At 42.1% G+C, this 15,117-nt stretch overlaps 1 protein-coding gene across 1 annotated transcript; it reads left to right on the forward strand.

Annotated features, from left to right (window-relative positions):
* Positions 1-407: 407 nt before the first annotated feature.
* On the forward strand, positions 408-3,978 carry LOC123091898 (glutathione S-transferase T3). Its single transcript, XM_044513514.1, has 4 exons — positions 408-758; positions 1,836-2,116; positions 2,283-3,050; positions 3,614-3,978. Exons 2-3 carry the CDS (start codon positions 1,841-1,843, stop codon positions 3,045-3,047), a joined length of 1,041 nt encoding a protein of 346 aa, XP_044369449.1. The 5' UTR covers positions 408-758; positions 1,836-1,840; the 3' UTR covers positions 3,048-3,050; positions 3,614-3,978.
* The last annotated feature ends 11,139 nt before the right edge of the window (positions 3,979-15,117 follow it).

The raw sequence follows: 15,117 nt of genomic DNA on the forward strand, positions 1-15,117 counted from the left end.
CACCGCGGAGTTGATGATCATCACGGTGAAGCTCAAATCAATAATGGTTAAGCCTGCCGCGGCGTTGTAAGCCGGTGCAGATGGGCGAGTCAATCACAGGCGCAGTAAACCGCGCGGACGGGCGAGTCAACCCCATCATGTTGATGTAGACTGGGCCGTGGAAACCGCGGCTTGTACATGCATTTATTGAGCATTAGCGCATGGTCAGATGCTAGAGCCTGGTATTTTTGTCACACGAACACGAATGCTGATGATCAAAGACATAGCGAATGTCTGATGTAGCTCCTGATGTGAGCAGTAGCAGGAGCAATCGATCCAACTTTGCCTTTGCCCCACTGTCGTACTGGTTTTTACGTGCAGACGCAGCGGTCTTCTAGCTAAGGGCATGTCCAACGCTCCAGTCTGTACCGGTGCCCCAGCCGCCACATCGACCTTCCCGACGCCACGTCCATCAAACCTATCGCCTGCAGAGCAAAGCGGTCTCCTGCAGAAGAGCTCACCTCCTCCCTGACGAAAGCAGCAAGGCGACCGCTCAGGCGACGCGGTGTGGGATCGGTCGCTCCACTCCCCGCAGGACCAGCAGACCCAACAAAAGCCGGCGGCGCAAGGGCGCGAACGAGCAACGAAGCGCGGTAAAGGGAGAAGGGAAGCGCGCGAACCAGGGCAGTGGAGGCGCGGCGCGCGAACAAGAGGAGAAGGCGGCGCACCCTCGTCCTCAGCCCGCCGTCGACCTCGTCGATTCAAGCTCGCCGTGCAAGGTATGATGCTACTTCTTCCCCCGCCTCCTCTTGTGCTGATGGCCAGATGGATTTGATTCAGATTGGTTCAGTAAATTAGGCTAGGGTTTGATGGATTCTAGTGATTTGTTCCAAGAACAAGATCGATTTCCCTATCCTGTGATTTAGATTCAATCAATTTGGTTAAGGTGGACATGCTTGTAGAAATCCCCATCTATTTCTTCTTATTAATCCCTGAGAGAAACACGTTAGATCCATGCTATTACTCTGCACTCTGCAGTTGTGGGTAGAAAATCACATTACTTAGTACGTGTGCAGAAGAATATACAGAGGAAATTATATAAACAAGATGCCGATTTGCTGTAGGCAGCCATGTCCGTTGATTGGGACTATTTACATGTGATTCGTTTTGGCATATAGAAGTACTACAAAGCAGGGATGTTGAGACAGTGCTCTGAAGTCTGAACTTGAACTTACAGTTTAGACATTAGCATATTACCATCTATTTTTTTCTTGTTTGAGAAATGACTGTTGGGATTCAGAACTAAAACACTCGAATACTCCCTACAGTTTTTTAAACTGTAGTTGCACTACAGCAGGATGCTTGTATTATTGTCGGTTGCTCCATGCTAATATCTAACAAGAACACTTGAATACTCCCTGCAGTTTTTTAAACTGTATAGTTGCACTACAACATGATACTTGTATTATTGTCGGTTGCTCCATGCTAATATTTAACAGGAAAACCACTGCTCATTTGTTAAATTTGACCGATGCTAATATTTGAATTAACACAAAAGCTGAATGCTTCGACATATTTCGGATGTAGGCATGTTTAAGTATTTGAATAGATTATGCTATGTGCACATGAATATTATTCTTGCCATCCAAATTATAGCTCCATATGTAGTTGTGTGCATAATTCTTATTACTTGATGTTCAAATTGTAGCTCAACTTGCAATATGTCACAATATGTAATTATGCATACTGACTTGTCTTGTGTACTTGCTTGAATTTCACTTAGTACTTCAGTTAAGTGTGAACTCGGCATGTTAACTATCTATGTTAACTATCATAATAACAAACTTTTTTTTCAGCTGCAATGGAATACCGTCCTCCTAATGGTTTCATGAGCTTCCTTCAAGGCCAAAGTCATCCAAACTTCACCTTGCCAGCCCCTCAGCGGCTTGGTTTCCAATACCCAATGTTCTGCACGCAACCGCCGCCACCACCATCCAAGCACCACCCTCTTCCATCAACGTCTAATCCCAGGAACACAACTCCATCGAACAAGCGAAAACGTGTCAGAATCGATGTGGAAGCAGATGATGAAGATAGACAGAGGTTGTACTATACAAAAGATGAGGACCTCAGATTGGTAAGCCCCCCAAATCCTCTTATTCTTGTCATGTAGACATCAAAGATATCTCATGTCTTGCTACCTAAACTTTATTCAGGCTGGTTCTCCTAGTTTTATACTTTTGGACTTGCATCTTGTCTTTTGTTTAATTAAATTTAACCGTATGCCTACTTCCTTTGTGCAGGTGAGTGCTTGGTTAAGAAAATCTGTGAATCCAATCGATGGGAATGCCACAAAGGGGGAATACTACTGGAAGGAGGTTGTTGATACATACAACAGCACAACAGAGAGTGATCGACAAAGGGATGTGAAGCACCTCAAGAACCATTGGTACAAAACAACAAAGAAGGTAACCTCTTTCAATGGCTGCTATAACCAGATGAGAGATACCTATGCGAGTGGCCGGTGTGATAAACAATTGATGCAGCAAGCGCTAGACCTGTACCAAAGCCGCAATGGGCACCAGTTCCTGTATGTGCATTGGTGGGAAGCTGTGAAAGATAGCCAAAAGTGGAAGATTCATGTATACACAAAAGGAGATGGAACGAAGAGGTCAGCACCAATACCAACTGAGAATGCTCAGCGTCCCCCAGGAACAAAGAGGGCGAAGAAACCTACAGGAAAAGATAAGGAAGCCCCTACTGAGATGAATAACATGAAAGAACAGATTGAGGCCTTTCTACAAGCACAAGCTGATGCTAAGGAGCGAACTGCTGAGATGATGGAATTGCAGAGTCGACTGTCTGCTCAGAAGGTAGAAGCTAATCGACTTGCATATGAGGCAGCAAAGGAGAGGACAGTGGCCAAGTTAGCAGAGGAAAGAACCAAGTTGTTTGACAAGTTCACAGATATGTTGAGTGCTGACACAACAAGAATGGAGCCATGGGCAAAGGAGATGCATATGAAGGCTGTTACAAGATTGGGGGATCAACTTTTCAGGGAGGAATAGAAGGTATGTAATATTCCTGTGTGTGTCATATTCCTTTGTTCTCCATCTTGATTCCTGTCATATTCCTGTGTGTATCCTATTCTTGCATTTTCCTATTCCTGATCTAATTTTGTTCTCCCTGTAAGGTTTGAGGTTACTCCTTCCCTTGCCTCTTCTTGTTAGGATTAAGAACTTAGAACACATACCACTTGATGTACTTTAGAAACAAATGCTGGAATCTGCATGTGTTCGTTAGGAAGTCCACGTATATGTTCCACTAAAAGTCTGCACTATTGTTGTTTAAATATGTATTGTACTCAGAAATCTACACTGTACTGTACCCAAAAATCTGCACTATTGTTTTTGAAATGCTATTTTTTAATTAGAATGATTGTTGTACTGTAAAACTCACCTTTAGTTTTTAAAACTGTAGTTGCACTACAGCAGTATACTTGTGCTACTGTCAGTTGCTCCATGCAAATTTAACAGGGCATGCTCTAGCCAAACCAAATGGCCAACTTAGAAAAAATCGGTGTTTTCGACATGCTTGTTATTATACTCTAACTTGTGGCTTGCTTCTCATCTAGATGTTCTACATATATGTCCAAGAAAAGCGGATTTCATGTGCCAGGAAGCGTAGAAGATGTGAGACTTTTTTTTGGAATGAGAAGAATCAAAGGATACAACAAAAAATTCAGTCTGAAATTTGATTTGTGTGTTTACAAATCTTTCCTTTATGGGTATTTGAAAACCTTAAGATTATTCTGTTACTATGGGATTTTACAGTGTCATGGACAAGACATACTCGTTGACACTGTTTGCATATCAAGATTGCTGATTTTTGTTTGGAAATCAAGTTGTTTGATAACTTTCAGTGTGTATGCTTATTGATATAGTGTGTATGCTTGTTGATATCATTGATTCAAATGGATGCTGGTATTGTTTAAATGTAGTGGAGGTTTCATGTGTTGGAAAGGAGGTGAGAGAGAAAAAATAAGATGATGACATCACATAGAGTAGCTTCCATTGGGTGATAGTGGCATACAACAATAGCTTCATTCAAATTTATCTATGTGGATGGCTGGGGCAGCACCAAGGTGCTGCCTCCATTGTACATGCCCTTAGCGGCTTGAGGCTGGTGATTTAACAATGACGGCTCGGAGTGGTATGGTAGCAGCGGAGGCGGATTCGAGCCGGAGGTGGAACGAAGCCAGCCACAGGTCGTGGTTGGTTTTGGTGGATTCACATCCGCGTCCTCTGGATTGCGGGCCCTCCCTTTTTTAGGAGCGATGCTTTGACCAGCCTTCGTGCCTTTAGCCACTTTTGGGAATCGATGGTTGGGTTTGCTTTGGCCTTCACTTGGACTGCAGATGATTTTAGGATCGTGGGAGTACTAGTTGACGTCCGCTGGATTTGCCAATTTGATTTGCAGTGCCCCGACAAATTTTCCCCGGACTTGTCTCGAAAAGAACTCCAGAAACTTCACGGAACGACTGCCATATTGAGGGATTGATCCGACCATGACGGAAACAACCTATCTATTGCTTCGAACTTATGTCGGTCTTGCGAGATCTGTGCCTTGTCAGATCGTCAAGTCTAGTGTGCCGGTTCATGGAAGAGTGCGGCTTGCGCAGAGGTGACCCAGCGACGGCGATTCATGGAGGAGGGCGGCTCGAGCGGAGGTGAACCGGCGACGGTGATTTGCTCGTGGAAGAAAATAGCTTGAGACTCCTTGGTGACAGGCAGCGCGCAGTGTTGTCGCGACAGAGGCATGCGGCAACTCGGCAGTGGCGGCTGAAACCAGCCTCAGGGGCGGACGACCAGCGAAGCAACAACAGTTTGACAGCTCAGCGAGCAAGGAGGTGGAGGCAGGCCGGTTCTGGCCCCAGCGGAAAGTCGGCGATGACAGTTGAAGCCAGGCGCAGAGACGGACGACCGGCGGAGCAACGGCAGCTTGAAGACAGAATCTACTTCCGAATCGTGGGGTTTTTTTTGTTTTTTTTTTGTTTTGAAACTCTTGGCATAGTCCGACCTGATCCCAGTATTTTCCATGGTGTACACAACCATCGTGTAATGAGAAGAACAGATTCCAACGCAACTGTACGTCCACTTGATTTCTTTATACGATCTGCAATTTTGAGTGAGGAACAGCGACAACACCGGGTCCCTCACGGTCTCGGCGACTTGTACCTCATATCCATTGATCTTTGTGATTCCTTCAATTCCTAGCGGTAACTTTTTAGCAGGCGCTTTACGGACCCACCTCGGGTGTTTCTTCATCAGGAAAATTATGAACTTCTCGGTCCTTGGGGAATCCTCCAACAACTCAACACCACCATGCGCAGGCCTCACGGTGGGCGCCAACTATCGTGGAATTAACCCGTCAGATGTCCTTCATCTGAGGACTTAGTCGCGAGGCGAACGCATCTATGTGGTAGCTTGAGAGGGGTTGAGCGGAATCGAGAGATGCAACACAAGACAAGGGTTTAGACAGCTTCGGGCCCTGGGAAACATCATCCTGTAAAAACCCTACATGATGTTTGAGGCTAGATCTCATTATCATTACGAGGGAGTTGTCGTAAACCGGCTCTCCTCTAGTTGTGTCTAGCCCTAGAGATAGTTTCTTGCTTTCTTGTCTGTCTTTGGGGAGCCCTGCCCCTCCATATATATGTTGAAGGGGCGGTTTACATGACTAGTCCTAGTTGGATTAGGATTACTCTATTACAAGTGGAGTCCTAGTCTTGCTTCCTTTGTAGAAAAATATTCCTTGTGCTTTCCTCATAAACCGGCCAACCATAGCGTGATCCGGCCTTCCATAAACCGCCCATTGGGCCACCGGGTCTTGTCGCTCCTCTGACCCGCCTGCCGGATTACCAATGAATCTTAAACCGCCAGGTCCAAGTGGGTTGCCGGTGAATTGCCAAACTCTAGCCGGGTCATACATCCGGCGGTTTATACCGCGGGGTATATCCCCGACGGACGCTCTAGACCAAGACGCCTAACCGTCTAGAGGACGCACAATCCTCAAAGGTAACAAGCGTCGGTTCCACACAGGAACAATCTCTTCAGTGATGCTCAATCACTTTAGGTTGTAGGTGTTTGGGTTTTGGGTTTTCCTCACTTGATGATTTTTGCTCAAAGTGCTTGGAGGATGGGATGCTCTTAGTGACAAGTGTCAGTTTCTCTTGGATCAGCCTACCAACTAGTGGTTGTAGGGGGCGGCTATTTATAGCCTAGGGAGCAGCCCGCCGCGATAAGATGTAAATGCCCTTCAATGATATGACCATTAAGTGGGTAGGATATTTTGGACAGTTGGCGCGTAGCAAAACAATGGTCGAAAAATTTATCTCTCAAATTCCTCAGGGCTATCATGATCCTCACTTTTTAGGCAATCTGCATTGGCAAATTCCCAACTCTTCAATCAGAACAAATTCCTCAGAGACCAGAATATCTTCATCTCTCTCACTGAAGAAATTGACTGAATTGTATGAGGTTTCCAATGGCTTCACTCGAAACGATTGGGTAGGTGTAGGATTTGAGATGAGCATCACTTGGAAAGTTTTTCCTTAGTTTTACCTCGACTCCCTTTAACAGTACGGTGTTTCCGATGAGTCAAGAAAAAGAAAATGAAACTACGAAAACAAAAGACTTCACACTTCATAGTCCTCGCATGAATATCCAAGTCTTCAAGGTCACACCAATTTCCTCAGTTTCAAAGTCTTTAAGAAAACCAAAGTCTTCAAATGAAGACATTCAATTTTTAGGGGTCAACTTTCATTGTAAATATCAAACTCCTCGTCTACTTATAGAGCCTGTGTACACTCACAAACACATTAGTGCCTTAACTTATAAGTCTTCAATACACCAAAATCACTAAGGGGCACTAGATGCACTTATAGTTGTATCGATGGTCGATAGAACTTGAGGGAATATTTGTTCTACCTTTAGCTCCTCGATGGGTTTGACACACTTATTTATCGAAAAAGGCTACAAACGATCCCCTATACTTGTGGGTTATCAGGGGCGCGCCATCAGAGTTTTCGGCCGCTGAGGCACTATAGGCATGCTCAAGGGAGCACACAATATCCTTCTCATGACAGGCGACCATGATGATGCCGCTGCACCGTGGCATCTTGAGGACGTTGTAGCTGTGGTGAGTCACCGCCATGAACTTGGCGAGGGCAGGGTACACAATGATGGCATTGTATGGGAGGCCCATGTGGGCCACTGATACGTCTCCAACGTATCTATTTTTCCAAACACTTTTTCCCTTGTTTTGGACTCTAACTTGCATGATTTGAATGAAACTAACCTGGACTGACGCTGTTTCAGCAAAACTGCCACTGTGTTATTTTTGTGCAGAAAACATAAGTTCTCGGAATGACCTACAAATCCATGAAGATAACTTTTGGAAAATATAAAAAATATTGGCGAAAGAATCAAGGCCATGGGGCCCACACCCTATCCACGAGGGTGGGGGGCGCGCCCCTCCCCCTGGGTGCGCCCCTCTACCTCATGGGCCCGCTGGACCTCCGCCGACCTCAACTCCAACTCTATATATTCCGTTTCACGGAGAAAAAATTCAAAGAGAAAGTTTCATCGCGTTTTATGATACGGAGCCGCCGCCAAGCCCTAATCTCTCTCGGGAGGGCTGATCTGGAGTCCGTTCGGGGCTCCGGAAAGAGGGATTTGTCGCCGTCGTCATCATCAACCATCCTCTATCACCAATTTCATGATGCTCCTCGCCGTGCGTGAGTAATTCCATCATAGGCTTGCTCGACGGTGATGGGTTGGATGAGATTTACCATGTAATCAAGTTAGTTTTGTTAGGGTTTTGATCTCTAGTATCCACTATGTTCTGAGATTGATGTTGCTATGATTTTGCTATGCTTAATGCTTGTCACTAGGGCCCGAGTGCCATGATTTCAGATCTGAACCTATTATGTTTTCATGAATAAATGTGAGTTCTTGATCCTATCTTGCAAGTCTATAGTCACCTATTATGTGTTATGTTCCGATAACCCCGAAGTGACAAAAATCGGGATACTTCTCGGTGATGACCGTAGTTTGGGGAGTTCATGTATTCACTATATGTTAATGCTTTGGTCTGGTACTCTATTAAAAGGAGACCTTAATATCCCTTAGTTTCCACTAGGACCCCGCTGTCACAGGAGGGTAGGACAAAAGATGCCATGCAAGTTCTTTTCCATAAGCATGTATGGCTATATTCGGAATACATGCCTACATTACATTGACGAACTGGAGCTAGTTCTGTGTGACCCTATGTTATAACTACTACATGAGGAATCACATCCGACATAATTATCCATCACTGATCCAGTTCCTACGAGCTTTTCAAATATTGAGCGTTGCTTATTTACTTTTCCGTTGCTACTCTTACAATTACTACAAAACTGCTATTGTTACCTTTACCACTGTTACCATTACTATCATACTACTTTGCTACTAAATACGTTGCTGCAGATACTAAGTTATCCAGGTGTGGTTTAATTGACAACTCAACTGCTAATACTTGAGAATATTCTTTGGCTCCCCTTGTGTCGAATCAATAAATTTGGGTTGAATACTCTACCCTCGAAAACTGTTGCAATCCCCTATGCTTGTGGGTTATCAAGACTATTTTCTGGCGCCGTTGTCAGGGAGCATAGCTCTATTCTTTGAGTCACTTGGGATTTATATCTGCTGATCACTATGAAGAACTTGAAAGACGAAAGAACTAAGATTTTTCCCTCAAGTACAAGGGGAGGTAAGGAACTGCCATCTAGCTCTGCACTACATTCTCCTTCTGTTTTGAGTAAGCTTGTGACACCTAAACCTGCTACTGCTATGAATTCTGATATGTCGCATGTTATTGATGATGCCACTTCTACTATGCATGATACTTATGATGAAACTACTTTTGTGCTTGATACTACTTTGCCATTAGGTGAATTTCTTAATGAACAACTTACTAGGGTTAGAGAGAATGAAATTATTGATGATAGTGATGATGAAGGTTCTCCCCCTAAGTATGAATCGCCTGTTATTCCTGAGGGTTATGTTATGGATGAAGAAACCGCTACAGATCTTCTAGCTTGCAATGATAGATCTGATCTTAAGAAGTTACTAGCTAAACTTAAACAGAAAACTCTAAACGCTAGAATGAAATATGACCCTACTTTTGCTACTACACCTATCTTTGTTACTGATAAGGATTATGAATTCTCTGTTGATCCTGAGATAATTACTTTGGTTGAATCTGATCCTTTTTATGGCTATGAATCTGAAACTATTGTGGCACATCTTACTAAGTTAAATGATATAGCCACCCTGTTCACTAATGATGAGAAATCCCGCTATTACTATATCCTTAAGATATTTCCATTCTCATTAAAGGGTGATGCTAAATCTTGTTTTAATTCTCTTGATCCTGGTTGTGTGCGTAGTCCCCAGGATATGATTTATTACTTCTCTGCTAAATATTTCGCTGCTCATAAGAAACAAGCTCCCTTGCGGGAAATATATAATTTTGTGCAAATCGAAGAAGAGAGTCTCCCATAAGCTTGGGGGAGGCTTCTCCGATTACTTAATGCTTTGCCTAATCATCCTCTTAAGAAAAATGAAATACTTGATATCTTTTATAATGGACTAATCGATGCTTCCAAGGACCACTTGGATAGTTGTGCTGGTTGTGTTTTCAGGGAGAGAACAGTCGACCAAGCTGAATTACTATTGAATAATATGTTGACTAATGAAAAAAATTGGACTCTTCCTGAGCCAATACCTGAGCAAATTGAGCCAACTCCCGAGCCTATTCTTAAACCTACTCCAAAGAAGAGAGGTGTTCTATTTCTCAGTCCTAAAGATATGCAAGAGGCAAAGAAATCAATGAAAGAAAAAGGCATTAAAGCTAAAGATGTTAAGAATTTACCTCCTATTGAAGAAATACATGGTCTTAATATACTACCATTGAAGAAACACATCGTCTTGATAACCCGACATAGGTAGTAAAGGTAAATTCTCTCTATAGATATGACAAAGTTGAAATCCCGTCTATTAAATTTTCTAGCCAATGTTTAGATGGATTTGATGACTTTATGGCTAGACAAGAAAGTTTTAATGCTTATGTTGGTAGAGAATTAAGGGTAATGCTTTCATGATAGGACGCTTGAGTGATTATATGGATAGAGTTAAAGGTGAACTTAAAATCATTAGCAAATATGCTTCTATGGTTACCGCTCAAGCGGAGAAAGTACTTAAAGCTCAAAGTGATTTGCTTGATGAATTAAATAATAAACATGACTTTACTGTTAGAGTGGCTACTAGAACTGGTAGAATGACTCAGGAACCTTTGTATCCTGAAGGCCACCCTAAGTGAATCGAGCAAGATTCTCAGAGAAATAATGTAGATGCACCTAGTCCTTCTAAAAAGAAGAAAAAGAAAAATGATAGGACTTTGCATGCTTCTAGTGAATCTGTTGTAGACACACCTGAGAATCCCAATGATATTTCTATTTATGATGCTGAAACACAATCTAGTGACGAACATGAACCTAGTGATAATGTTAATGATAATGTTCATGTTGATGCTCAACCTAGCAATAATAATGATGTAGAGATTGAACCTGTTGTTGATCTTGATAACCCACAATCAAAGAATCAACATTATGATAAGAAAGACTTTGTTGCTAGGAACCATGGGTTAAGAAACCCATGCCCTTTCCTCCTAAACCATCCAAGAAAAAGGATGATGAGGATTTTGAGCACTTTGCTGAAATGATTAGACCTATCTTCTTACGTATGCGCTTAACTGATATGCTTAAAGTGAATCCTTATGCAAAATACATGAACGATATCATTACAAATAAAAGAAAGATAGCATAAGCTTAAATTTCCGCCATGCTTGCTAATTATACTTTTAAGGGTGGAATACCAAAGAAACTTGTTGATCCAGGGGTACCAACTATACCATGCTCCATTAAAAGAAACTATGTTAAAACTGCTTTATGTGATCTTGGAGCCGGTGTTAGTGTTATGCCTCTCTCTTTATATCGTAGACTTGAATTGAATAAGTTGACACGTACTGAAATATCTTTGTAAATGGCTAATAAATCAACTGCCATACCTGTCAGTATTTGTGAGGATGTGCCTGTTGTGGTTGCAGATGTCACTATCTTAACGGACTTTGTTATTCTTGATATTCCCGAGGACGATAGTATGTCGATTATCCTTGGTAGACCCTTTTTGAATACTTTAGGGGCTGTTATTGATTGCAACTAAGGCAATGTCACTTTTCATGTTAATGGTAATGAGCATACGGTACACTTTCCGAGGAAACAACCTCAAGTTCATCGCATCAACTCTATTGGAAAAATTCCAACTATCGTTATTGGAGGTTTTGAATTTCCTCTTCCTACTGTCAAGAAAAAAATATGATATTCTTATTATTGGGGATGTTCATATCCCCATTGAGGTAACCTAGTGTTATTCGAAATTTCTCCGGTTCCATGTTATTCGGAATGAGTTTGTTAACAAGACTTGATCAACCTTGTTAGTGGATTCCTATTGATGATCATGAGATGGATGAAACTAGAAGGCACAACCTTCTGTACCCTCTTTTTACTTTCTGTTATTTGGAATAAATAAAGCAAAAAATAGTATTATCTGTCTGTTTTTTGAATTATCCTTGCAATAAAAAAATATCCCAAAAATAAAAGTTCTCCAAATGCCCTGCAAATTTAGTATGATTTTTTATAGAATATTTGTGGATTTTAGGCATTGAGAACACAACAGGAGGGCAAGCACCTGGCCACGAGGGTCCACGGCGTGCCCACTCTTACTAGGCGCCCCCCTGACTCGTGGGCCCATGGTGGCCCCATCCACTTATTCCTGCACCAACACACTCCATCTTCCTCCCAAAAAAATCCCCATCCAGCTCAAGCACGAGTTCTAGCTCATTTTTCTGCGATTTTCGATCTCCTTGCTCAAAGCTTCATTCACAAAACTGCTTTGGGAGATTTTTTCTTGGTATGTGACTCCTCTAATGATCCAGTTAGTTTTTGTTCTAATGCTTTATTCGTTGCAAATTTTTGCTGCATAGGTGAGCCCGTTCTTGAGCTTGCATGTCAAATTTATGAGGTCCCAAGTAATTCTAATGCATGATATATGCTCTAGGCACTTGTGGGAGTAGTTGCTATCAATCTTGTTTAGTTTGTTTCACTCTTATTTTGAAGTTACTAAAAATTTCAGAAATTTTCAGAAAAGATGAATAGATTGTTCTTGAGGGGCTCTTCTAGTCAAAGCTCCAAGGATAAACAAGCTAAAGAGAAACAAAATGCCAAGTATAATCTTCCTCGCGTAGCGGAAGTACGACCATGTAAATGGCCTTGTGATAATTTCTTCAGAGCATCCTAGATCTATGAAGACTTTTATTCTTTGGCTGATAATGCTGGCCTCACCGACTTCCTCCATGACCGGAGCCAACAGTATCTCTTACTTACCAATACTTCTGTGCAAAACTTTTATTATTATCCTAAGAATTCACCTACTTCGGTATCTTTTCATTTATATGATGAGGCTAAGGAAATGTCATTACGTAATTTTTGCGCGGCTTGTAGAATACCCTTTGAGGGCAGCTTAGATGAACCACATTGTAAAGATGTGGATGGTTTTATTGACATTATTACTGTAGGAGAATCGAGGAAGGGTTCCGATGCGAGAATCACTAGCATACATTTTCCTATTTTACGCTACTTTGCCATATTTGCTAGTCGATGCTTAATTGGTCGTGGAAATAGTGGAAACTTCGGTGTTCCTGATATTATTATTCTGCTCCATGCCTTATTCGGTGATAACACCTTTAGTATGGGTGTCGTTATTGCTAAAGGATTAAGTCTAAACCATACAAAGGGCCCCATCTTTGGAGGTATCTATGCTGCACGCCTTGCTAAACATTTTGAGATACCTATTAGGCATTATGAGAAAGAGGAGACACTGCTGCCCCTACCTTTTTAGATTACAGGAGCATGGTAGCACATGAATTTGTTGTTGACAATGATGATAAGATGCTCGTGTATAACCTGAGATTTAATAAGAAACACAATAAAATTATTACCCCTGCCTGCACCTTCTTTGTTTGATTTAACTGCAGGCCATTACCTCGTCTTGCCAAAGGCCGTGTACGCGCACCGAGGCCAGACATCTGCTCCAGAGCCTGAGCCGGAACCGCGAATGGACCCTTATCATCCATCCTGTTATCAGTGGGATCCGGAGGAGATCGCCAACATGCCGGAGCTCAGGAGGCAATGGCTGCTGCATCTCAGTACGACCCGAGTTATAACTTCAGATATCAGCCAGGCTTTCCATGGCAATAGACCAACTTAGGACAAAAGCCAAAGCTTGGGGGAGTACGTATTTCTCACCGATATTACATTCATGTTCACACACTCGTTCTAGTTGTCGGTGCTCCTACTCTTTCATTGTACTATCCATGCTAGTTTAATTTATTTTTCTAGTTTTCTTCTTGTGTGTTTGATAAACCTTAAGAAAAAACAAAAAAAATTAGTTAGTTTAATTTCCATGCTTGTAGTGATAATTAAAATGAAAATCCAAAAAGATTTCTTGTTCTTCTTTTTACTTGTTGGGAGCTTTCACGTGTAAATAGTTTTATTTCTTTTCTTTCCTTTGGGGGTTGAGAGGATAAGACCATAATGAAAATGCTTAGTGGCTCTCATATGCATGATTGTTGATTTAACCAAGAGCCCATTACCTTGTCTTCTCCCTTGAATTGAATGCTTGCAGATTCCAGCTTAGTCCAATGCATGTGCACTATTATTATTATACACATTGTTTGGTCATGCAAGTGAAAGGCAATAATGATGATATATGATGGACTGATTGAGATGAGAGAAGCTGGTATGAACTCGACCTCTCTTGTTTTTGTAAATATGATGAGTTCATCATTCCTGATTCAGCCTATTATGAAGAAACATGTTTGCAATGACAATTAGAGATTAGTCCAATGCATTTGCTAGGAGTTTATAATGGTTTACCTTGCGTGCCAACATGCTATTAAAATGGTTGTGATGTTGTATGATAGGGTGGTATCCTCCTTTGAATGATTCGAGTGACTTGACTTGGCACATGTTAACGCATGTAGCTGAAAACAAATCAACATAGCCTTCATGATATTTATGTTCATGGTGGATTATATCCTACTCATGCTTGCACTTAGTGTTGATTAATTTTAATGCATGTTCATGACTGTTCTCGCTCGCTCAGTTGGTCACTTCCTAGTCTTTTGCTAGCCTTCGCCTGTACTAAGCGAGAATACTGCTTGTGCATCCAAACTCCATAAACCCCAAAGTTATTCCATATGACTCCACCATACCTTCCTATATGTGGTATTTACCTGCCGTTCCAAGTAAATTTGTATGTGCCAAACTCCAAACCTTCAAATGAAATTCTGTTTTGTATGCTCGAGCAGCTCATGTTTCAACTAGGGCTGTCTATATCTTCCATGCTAGGTGGGTTATTCTCAAGAGGAGTGGACTCCGCTACTCATTCACGAGAAAATGGCTGGTAACCGCGATGCCCAGTCTAGCGATCGTAAAGATCAAAGCAAATCAAAACAATTAAACAAAACTCCCCCAGGTCTGTTGCTAGTTGGAGGCACTCACTGTTTCGAGCAAGCCATGGATTGATGCTTGTTGGTGGTGGGGGAGTATAAACTTTACCTTTCTGTTTGGGAACCGCTTATAATGTATGTAGCATGGAAGATATCGAGATCTCATAGTTGTTGCGTTGACAGTGAAAGTATACCGCTCAAAATGTTATTCATCTCTATTTTAAAATCGAGCTCTGGCACCTCTACAAATCCTTGCTTCCCTCTGGGAAGGGCCTATCTATTTACTTTTATGTTGAGTCATCACCCTCTTATTAAAAAGCACCCGCTGGAGAGCACCTATGTCATTTGCATGCAGTACTATTAGTTTATATTGGGTATGACTTGACTGGATCTCTTTTACCATGAATTACAATGTTTAGTCAGTCCTTGGTCTTTAAAGGTGCTCTACATTTATGTTTTGCGGTC

Source organism: Triticum aestivum, chromosome 4B, assembly GCF_018294505.1.
Source record: "Triticum aestivum cultivar Chinese Spring chromosome 4B, IWGSC CS RefSeq v2.1, whole genome shotgun sequence".
In the NCBI taxonomy this organism is placed as follows: Eukaryota; Viridiplantae; Streptophyta; class Magnoliopsida; order Poales; family Poaceae; genus Triticum; species Triticum aestivum.

Excerpts from the sequence above, each read along its gene's own strand:
- LOC123091898 (XM_044513514.1), top strand. The coding sequence starts at position 1,841 with ATGGAATACCGTCCTCCTAATGGTTTCATGAGCTTCCTTCAAGGCCAA. Across the intron at positions 2,117-2,282 it reads AAGATGAGGACCTCAGATTG|GTGAGTGCTTGGTTAAGAAA; the intron begins GTAAGCCCCCCA and ends TCCTTTGTGCAG.